Source organism: Accipiter gentilis, chromosome 3 (genome assembly GCF_929443795.1).
Source record: "Accipiter gentilis chromosome 3, bAccGen1.1, whole genome shotgun sequence".
Lineage (NCBI taxonomy): Eukaryota > Metazoa > Chordata > Aves > Accipitriformes > Accipitridae > Astur > Astur gentilis.
The window spans coordinates 38581775-38592314 of NC_064882.1; the positions used below are offsets into that span (position 1 = coordinate 38581775).

The 10540-nt window shown below is 36.3% G+C and overlaps 1 protein-coding gene across 11 annotated transcripts in view; it reads right to left on the reverse strand.

Moving 5' to 3' along the window:
* The window catches only part of ADD1 (adducin 1), a 66623-nt gene that overhangs the window by 8246 nt on the left and 47837 nt on the right, over positions 1–10540 (reverse strand). For 7 of the 11 annotated variants that reach the window (XM_049833077.1, XM_049833053.1, XM_049833061.1 and 4 more), the window contains exons 11-14: positions 9672–9773; positions 7761–7850; positions 6817–6909; positions 639–795 (exon numbers count right to left, since the gene is read on the reverse strand). In XM_049833077.1, the coding sequence (XP_049689034.1) occupies positions 639–795; positions 6817–6909; positions 7761–7850; positions 9672–9773 (442 nt within the window). The remainder of the gene's footprint in view (positions 1–638; positions 796–6816; positions 6910–7760; positions 7851–9671; positions 9774–10540) is intronic. The other 4 variants (XM_049833099.1, XM_049833068.1, XM_049833141.1 and 1 more) reach the window with 1 other exon arrangement.

Sequence of the window (10540 nt, forward strand, 5' to 3'; positions counted from 1 at the left end):
CCTTAAAACTATATAGAAGTAAAGCAGGATAACCACTTCAGATGTAGCAATGATCTCTTTTTACAGCACAATTCTCTCATAATTCTATGGTAACTTAGAAGGCCTGTTTTGGGGGAAGTCCCCAAGATGTGCCGTTGCAAAGTAGCAATCAAATCTTGTTCTGTATCTTCCCCATTCAACAGATTTCTCACGTACACACTTTTCAATGAGTTAGAAAACTGCAGTTTTGCTGCTGAAGAGCCACACCACCATTCTCTCACCCTAGACTACCTCTAGCACTAAGGGAAACAAAGCTGAACAATCTGCAATACTTTGCAGGACCTAAAATTTTTTTTGACTGAAGTTTCAAGCTTTCAGCTTCCTAACAGCAGCAACTGGCCAAGCTAAACACCCCAGTTTGTCTACAAGGATAGTTTTTAAAATAAGATCTATGCATTTTACAGACTACTCCATTAACACTTAGATCGCACATTCTATCTCCAATATGCTTTTTAAATTTCTAATTCACACTGGAAAAAACTGAAACACACAAAAGCTGAGTAATTTATCCATGGCCTTTGCAGGTAACCCACCTTCCAATTAATAATAAGCTTGCTGTTACAGTCTGTTGCAGAAAAAACACACACAGAGAAACCAACCTTCTGGTCCTTTCTGCTTTCTTTCTACTTCTTTGCGATATTCTTCCAGTTCTCGGTCAGTGAGTTTATTGAAGGGATTTGGTCCTGTTGTGCTCACTATGACTTTTGGTTGATATTCTTTCTCAATTATTGCCTTGGACGCAGTCACCAGTTCTCCCTGACAAAAGAAAATTAAGATACATCTGCAATCATGCAGTAACTTGCAGAACCCTGAGAAGTACAGAAGCTACAAAGCAACCAAAAACAAAACAAATATATAATATGAAAAATGCTGCATTTATTTTCTTTTAGATTAAAAAAAAAAAAAAAAAAATCTATGACAGATTTTTTTTTTTTTTTTTTTTTTTTTAAATCAACAACAGGTTAATATAAAGGAGAAAACAGGTCTCATTAATCACCCTTACAGACACATCAGTGTTTCCACCAGGGAATATCCACCATTAAGCAGTAAATCAAACAGCAGCCAAACAGTCTAGCTGAATTACATCTGAAGTCACAGAAGTAATCAGTTTCTTTTTCTCCCCACAAAAGAAACAGGATAGTAGGCCCAACTGCAGGGCAGTCTGGGCACAGAATACCTGCAGAACTTCACAGGACTCAGCTCATAGGTATTTTTGTTTGGGGTTTGTTTTGGGGTTTTTTGGTTTCGTTGTTTTGTTGTTTTTAATATGGGAAAAGCCATTTCTAGTAGCTACTTCGTAACTTCTAACAGATGTTATAGTAAAAAGCCATCTTCTATGCATTCTGTATACACCAGATTAACAGTTTATTACAAGCAACTTTTAACTAATTAAGGTTAACTGTAATCTTATACAAGTTAGCATATTTGCATCTATAACATGTCATACAAGCCAGATAAAAAGTTATACAAATAAAAATAAAACATTAGCAATTCTAAGTACAGTAAGTTCCAATGGACAAAAGCAGCTGCATCAGAGATTCTCCAATACTAAGGTTTTTAGTTTTTCTTCTCTAATCATACAGTAAAGACTAAAGCCATTGGCTTTTCATTGTCGCGGATACAGAAGATGCTTGCCTGGATAGCTGCTGTATCATTCAAGTGCCTTGTTTAGGCATTTGTTATTTTCATTAGATATACAGAACTCTACTCACACTAGTCTGGAAATGACTGATGTGTGGTCTGTGCCTTGTGTCATTGTGATACCTGAACTGCCTTCACTGGTGAAAAGAGGTATCTGAATTCCAGTACCAAATAAGTACAGGTTATTGATTGGTCCAAGTCATCTTCATATTCAAATGTTATTTATACCAGTATTTAAAAGAAAGCATTAGAAAGCACAGTTCAAAAATAAATAGCACCAAACAAACAGACAAACATTCCATTCCATGTCCATGCTTCACGGACAAGCATGAGATCATCACTGTAAAACTGAAGATTAAATTAGACAGAGTACTGTTTTGGATGCTAAGAGCTGCTTTGGACAAGTTGTCAGCACCAAAAATGTGACAGACAAGAATGTTCAGATTGAATGAGGACAAGAGCAATTATATATTTCTGAAAGCCTCATGAGAGATCTCCAGAAATCTGGTCTAGAGCAATCTGGGGAGGTAAGAACAGCTGATTGTTAGAATCTATGCTGCTCTTCAGGAAGCAAACACCAGCCAGAAGTACTGAAAAACAAACAGCATAACAACAAGTCTCCACTGTAAGATCCTGAAAGCATAACAACAAGTCTCCACTGTAAGATCCTGAAAGCATAACAACAAGTCTCCACTGTAAGATCCTGAAAGGAATTGCAGGAGAGAAACGTCTCTAAAACATTATAGCTCACCTCCATTTCTCCATAAAATAAGAGGAACTCTCATCTCAGATGCAGAATGTGAGTAGAATGTCAAAAGCCTTTTCTCAACTATTTCCATCAATTCCAGAAAACCTCCGATTTGATAGTCACAGCTTTTCTTACAGGATAATGCATACGAAAAGTCACAAAAACATCAACGTTTGTCCAAATCCTAACTGTTTTGTAGAAAATGTGAAACGCCCCCCAAAACTACAGGTTCCAGCTTTTAATGATGGCAGAAAATTGATGCCCATGGCAGTTTTATATTTCCCTTTCTATCTCTATCCACCCTTCAAACTAAATATGTAGTTTTAAGTGAAACTCAGCAATAAGTAGCAGGGGCTTGTAAAGCACTGATTTCAGGCAGAGTTTCTAGAGTTTTCCAGGATTACAGAAGTCAACAGAGGAACAAGACATACAGTGCACACTGGTATTCCTTCCTGGAATGTTTAAGAAGCTTTGAATCTTGTCTGCAAGTTAAATCCAAAAATGACTGGGTAGAACAACTGTCGCATGAAACAACATTTTACTGAATGCCTATTGATTTAATAATGATGAACAGCAAGACATGCAGTTTGCAGCAAGACGACTACTGCATTGGCATTATGAGTTCTCCTTAAGAGAGCACCTTTGTTAACTAGTGGGAATAAAAGCACCGCATCAAGCTTATCACATTTACTGAATTAAAAAACCAACAAAGCAAAACCAAACACACACAAAAACCAAACCCACCATCAATGCAAACAGTATTTGTACTGTCTGAGTATCTCTGACCTAAGAGAAATATTGAAAAAGATCAGAGGCAATGACAGTAAGCGGATTATGTATTACAAAGAAAAACCACTTGTGGTTTTTGGACTGTAAAAGCAGAAAAATTACACAAGAGACCAGAAAGGCAAACTTTTGATCTGCTAAAAGCTGTTTCCAGATTAACACATCCAGTTTTGCTCAGTATCAATAATACGGAAGCAGTTCAAAGGCCACTAGTGAAAATTTTAAGGGTAGAGGGACTGATTCTATGGGGAAAATGAGTTATAGTAGTATGCTAGCAAGTTCTGCAACATGATTACTCTAAAACATGAACAAATCAAAGAAGTAGAGATGCATTACTTCACGGAATAGGCCACACAGCAGCTTTCCAAGAATTCAAATAAAAACATACAACACCAGATGAAGAGAGTAACACGGGACAGAAAGGAAATGAGAATAAAGGACTAAAAAGACAGTACAAGGCATATTTTAGATTGTTAAATGTGACACTAAAATACACAAGAGTTTGCAGAGCTATCAACCTGTCCATGCCGTTTGGAGATTCCTACAAACATTCAGAAAAACTGAACAAGAAAATTGGTCTAGAGTTGCTTCCAGTATCAGAGAGCCTGTAGAGAGGGAATAAATTCCTATATAAAGGACTGGCACTCTGTTTCAATGCAGGATGACATGTGAAAAACAAATGTTCTGGTGATTTCATCTGGATTATTCTAGTACTAGTATTATTTTGATGACAATTTTGCTACTATTTTGATGACTATTGGAAGTGTGATTGCATGTGTAAGCACCTGAATATCAACAGCATTTTCTCCACTGTAAGAAATAATGGATAGATCACACTCATGAACAGAATATATTTTCACTCCTGAGAATTTTGTAGGGCCATACTCTCCCACAAAGACCCAACAAAGGGAAAGGCATTTATAGCTAATTATACACAATATACCTTCATACTACACTTGGACCTCACATATCCTACAAGGAAATTTTAGATTATCCAGTCATTCTGCAACTTCTCCACCAAATCTTGCTTTCAGAGAAAAATTCAAAATTGCTATGAGGTGACCATCATTTAACAGGCAAGCACTTCATCTTGTTCTCAGGGATAGATATGAGCAAAACTGGACCCTCATACATGCCAATTTTTCTCTCAATCAGACAGTAGGTTCATAATAATTGTCTGAAGTTAACAATCGCTCTTAACACAACCTGGTATTAATGCAGTGCCTTTATCCAAAAACCCAAGATTCTTAAAGTACTGTTCATGTAGAAGTCACCATTAGAACACAGTGCCACGTCTGGGCAGAACTGAGAGGCTTTTCATGAAGAACAAAGCCAGAGAATTTCCATTCGAAAGGAAGAAACACGAAATGGGTGATTCCCCTTTTACTTAAAATGCTTGAAAATTCATGTGAATTTACTTCTTTTTTAAATCCGATTGCGGAATGGTGATTTTGGTAAGAGTAACCAACATTCCCTCTCATTCAGCCAAGACTGCAGCAGAAGCTTCGTTAACCAAGTCTGCAACATGAATAAAATTACGTGATGCACAAAGAGCTTGTGTTGCGACATGGCCAGGACTTCTCAGAACATGGACAAAGCAAATGACAAGGCAAAATGGAGTATTTACTACTGCAGCCATAGGCACAGAAGACTCAAAGCATTACATGCATACTGTACACAAACAGGATTTTTTTCATCCAAAATAGCGTGCATTAGTATTTGATATAAATGTCAATGTTAACTGAAAACATAATACATTTTAAGCATTACTGCAATCAGATGGAACTTTTTACTTTAACTGTAATTGAGTGTTGAAGAATTAGTCAACTGAGAACTTTTAAGTATCTGGTACCTAAAAGTCCTTAACTCCTTGATCTACAGGTCTCCTCAAAGTTTCATGTGACGTTTACGTAACCATCGTTAAGATTTCTTGTACTTCCTCTGTTCCACAACACATGACTGATTTTTGACATAATCTTTCTATGAAATTTCTGTGGTGGTTTCTTTTGTTGTTGCTGTTGGGTTCGTTGGGGTTTTTTGCATTTTTTTGTTGTTGGTTGGTTGGTTTTTTGGAGGGTGGGTTGTTGGTTCCCCACCACCACCCCCCCAACAGGAAATTATTAAGCATTCAGGTCACAACCCATATTAAGATGATAAAGATTATGAAACAGGCCACTCCTACTGTAATTAACACTGTGCTGTAATTTTACACAGTATTTCCAGAGGAAAGCACTTTCATGACAGCACAAAAAGGAAACACATCATTCGGACATCTAAAACCTAACATGACACTACTAGGCAAAACCATATACCAACAGACCTGTTGTTGGCTCCTTGCCATCTACAAAAATGCAGGTAAAATATTTCACTAGTTTTATAGAAAGATGATGCCATTATCCAAAAATAATACTTGAAAGGTATCTTGCACATCACTGATGAAAGAAGCTGCCTTTGCTGTGATAACCAATGGATGACCATCATAAAAACAATTTTTCACTTTTAAGGTATTATTAAGCAGAGAATAAAAGACATGCACTGCCTGGAAGAATTTGGCTTTGTTTTACTTTTCATCTTAAATATGGAAATAGTGCTTTATTATTTTTCCTTTCAGAATATGGATAAAACAAACTGTAATCTGAAAAGCATCTTTATCAAATTCTCAGTGTGATACAACCATCTATAATACAAACTAGCTCATTACACTAGAAAGCATTATAAAGTCATAAGATTTACAACAATGACGTAATTCAAAGTATTCTGGTTTTTGATGGGAAAGTTATTCTGATAATGAGATTGTTAGGCATGACCTAAACCAAGATTTAAGAATCTTTTAGATAAAATACTGGAGCAGAAGAGACACTGATGCTTATTTACACACTGTGCTACCATTTTAGATCACCACTAAGAAACTCCTTCAAAACCTGGAAAGACAGCTATGGACAGATTGTTTCCAATGTGCAAACTGTTCCTGTTTTCTCAGCCTCAAAGTACTGTCCCACCCCAACTACACACACTCCCCTCTTGAATTTATTCTGATTTGAAGTATATTACATAAGCACAATTACATGTTTGAAAGCCAATTGATTTTGGAAAGGTGGGGTATTACTCAGCAACTCTTCTAGATAACCACAGGAAGTTTTAAGGAAACAAGACGTCTAGCAAAGTACAATCAAAAGTTGACAGTGTTTGTCAGCATGACACACTCTGAACATGTGGATATTTTCAGAATTACACTGATGTAATCAGGTTGAGATTAAGCTAACTCAAAATGGATCTCAAATTAGAGCAATCCTACACTAACAGCATGCACAAAGAAACCCACTATATGCAGAACCTAATCAGCACCTTAACATCGAAAGTGTTTCCTCACCAGCTTCTACAGACAAAGAAAAAGATCAAAATCCTTAAAAGATACTTTAACAGGGTAAGGTAACTGCTTGTATAGTTGCATATACATAATTTGGAGATCCATCTTTTTTTTTTTTCCCTTTTTTTTTTTTTCCTAGCCAAATCATTAGCTAACAGAGGGAAAAGGTCAGGGTAAGGAAGAGGTAAAATGAAGGGTGAATAACAGTATTTAGAGCAGTATGACAGGGCAGTACCTTTCTAACAGACAGAGATTTAGCGGGACTAAAGGCCTGCTCTGTGAGATCGAGCCCTTCAATAGATTCCGTACAGTCTGAGAGGGGAGCATCCTGCAACAGTAAATTGAGTAAACAGAGCAAACCGAGCCCAGGCTTTAAAACATCAACGAAAAGCATTATGATGCTTGCTAAAAACATGCAAAGAAACAGTAACTGGTAGATAAAATTGCAAATGACAATGAATTGACATGCACACAATATGACACCCAACATGAATAATGCTATGGTCATGATAAGGCTTGCCAAACTTTTTAAAGTATATCAGAAAATACTTATCTGGGGCAGTTAAAGCACTCAGATATACAGAACTTTAATGTCATTCAGCTATACAGTATAGCTGTATAGCTCTAATTCTTAACTTTACTTTGGAGCTATCATTCATAGATAAAGCCTTTTGTATATCCAGATATACTGCTTTGAAGTTTTACTGATGTATAATAGGTTTTTTTCCAAACTGCTCTTCAAATAAAATATTATGAAGCATGATAAAACATATCTAACACGCAACACTACTGCCCGACAGTGAGCCTGCTGTGCCCAGTATTAATACTTCAAGATACATAAACTTGGAAAACAAACAAAGAAAAAGTGTCACAAAGCCCAACTAGTTTTGAACAAGTATCTAACCCATATAAATAAGCCTTCTAAATTTCATGCATTACATTCAGCAAAAAAAACAAGAAGCATCCTCCACAGACATGCTTGGGCTACATGGCTGAAGCCTCTTAAATTTCTGACCCTGAGCACTCTCGCAAAGACAATGGTGTTACCTCTAAGACTTACCTTATAAACAGTTACTCTCTGCCAATTAAAGAATAATTTTATAGTGATATATTAGGTGAAAGCAGAGGATATCGTAGATTAACTTTAAGCTAATAGTTGTAGGCATTTTATACTCTCACCTGTACAAGACTCCTGTCCACAACTACCCCAGAAAGAACCTGTGATTGAGGGCCTGCGGTTTTAATATCTTGTAAATTCTGCTCTCGGATCTGTAAAGGAAAGCAGCAGAATACAGTCCTGTGAACAACAGAGAAAAGTTAACCACATTTTCATATTTGAAAAAGGGGTGGGTGAACCTGCCAATAGGCTGCAACTAGTGTTGATTGCTGTGGCCCTACCCATCAAATAAAACTTTGCTTATAAACACCATTTGAAGATAGGTGCTCAGGTTCCTCACATTTCTCAGAATTTCATCTTTAAGTACCATAGCAGGTACTGTCCTTTTTTTTTTTCTTTTTTTTTAGTATTGGCTCATAGTAGAACTCTACATATTAGGTAACAGACAACTCCAGTTTGCAAAGAAAAGTGAGAAGAGAAGCACAGAGGTCATATTTATATAAGTCTATTGTACCTGACCAGTCATTTAGAGGTTTCTGTCAATTAGCCACTGATACTGCACCACAATATCATCTTCTTACAGAACTTACTGTAGAACGCTGCACAACATTCAATTTTAACATCTAGTCAGGACCATATTCTCAAAAGGGCATATAAATAGTTTTCTATGTATAAACTGACACTCTGGAATACTCCAACATATCCCTTTTGTTGCATTCTAAATATCTCCCAGTTCTTTCCATACAGAAGATGGGAACAGAAACTGGATCTTTAAATCTAGGTATTATCTATTTAAATTAGATATCCTAGAGTGGTAAAGAATTCATAACAACTGACTCAAAATTTATTTCTAAAATATTCTGGTTCTTGTTCCAAGATAAATGAAGGAAAGCATGCAGCCGGAAAGACTTCTACTTTACAACTAAAAAGGACATTAAATTTTTGTAAAAATACATGCATACAAGTACACAAACACAAGTATTTCAGAAAATATGAAGATCCTGCACCACCTGTTTACTACCCTTCTTGTCATCAGGAAGGTGAAAAGTTTGAAGTGTTACTTCCCTCCTCTTAGTTGCTTTATTCAAGTTTCTAATAAAACAGTATTTGTGTTTCAAACACCAAGAAACTGCTTGGCAATTTCACCAGACTTCTCATTTCAAGTGATTATTATTTTACAATGCCAAGTCAGGAAAAGCAAAAGCTCTGTCAACCTTACACAAATTATTTAGAACAAATCAGCATTCCTGCTAGTACCCCTGCACACAGACCTTCCTGTGACATAATGCTAACTCCCATGTTCCTCGTGGCCATCAGTTAGAAGCAGCAAAACAATCCAGAACAAGTTAAATATTAACAAGATACCAGTGTGTATTTTATACTTTAAAAGAAATAAAGTGAAAAAACCCCAATGCATTCAATGCTTTCCTGTTGATAGATTGGTGACAAGAACATCTGAAATTGGAAGACTGGAAAATTAACTGCTAGGTCATTTCAAAAAGACTAACATGCAGTTCCAAAGGCCCAAAAAATTTCTGCAACAATCACAGCATATTATAATATAGTAAAATATAATATGGAGAGAGATCCATAGACTTCTTTGTCGAGGCCACAATTACAACTGGTGAAACCAAAGCAGGAAAACAATTCACTAATGTAAAAACTATGATCTCAGGGAACAAAAATTACAAAATTACTGGCTGTTTCAGAGGTATCCAGCAACTGGTCTGACAAAAACAAAATGTAAGACAATGAAAGTCTTCATATAGTGGACAGTAATACCATCTTTTTCCAAGATGAGTTCCGAACATTTAGGAATTGTTTCAGCATCTAGTTAGAAAGGGGCAGGACAATACCAGAGGTGTGTTATTGAACTCCAAGAATTTCACTATAGCAATATAAGTTAGTTCGTTACAAGTATGCAACTTATTTGTAGTGATGACCAAAAAAGTTATTTTACTGCTATTACAAACCTTGTTCCTCATTTCTTGGACCTCCTTTGGATTGGTGTTCAATGGAACAAACAGGTTAGGGACAGCAGAGGTGGCAGTTCTATGTCCATCCTCTTTAGTCCACTGTAATATCAAGAACAGTTGAACAGTCAGAATTGCTGTAATGGCTATGGACACTCAGAGCAGCAAATTCACATAATAGTTGATCATGCATGATACATAGCAGAGAACTGAACCAATGATTGTATTTTTCTATTCATTCCTAAGACTATTTAAGTTGCTTCCCTCTTCAGTAATATAAACTATACCTTCAGGTAAATTTCTAAATATCAGAATCATTCTATTAAGTCAAGCTAGTAACAACAACAAAAACTAGAGAGCCAGTTGACTTGTCAATAACTTCCACCCAAAATGATGCAATTACTACAGCTATGTGCAATTCAGATATTATGGAGACTGAAAGGTTTTTAAGCTGGTTTTCTGTGCACTTGACCACACTGACAACTGCAGTGTTTCCTGCTTCTAAAAAGCGTCCTCTTCTCACTTTATGAAGAGACATATTAATATAGGAGTAAGAAAACTCCAACGTAATTACTTATTTTTAAGGACATTTTTATCAGAAATTTCACAATGAGTTCACATTTATTTAAAAAAGACACTATTCCTTACCCAAACAGAAGTACAGCAAGATCTAAGACACGAGCTCTAAAACCCTGTTACTGCCATTTTCATTTTCTGCTGGGTGTTTTTACAAAATAGCATGAGAGACAGAGAGATCATTGATTCAATCCTCCAATACTCAACAGACACCAAAGCGAACTTAAAGCATAAGATGACAGAAGTATGAAAAGCAATGTGATGTCACTAACCAGGTTTAGTGAATGATTCTG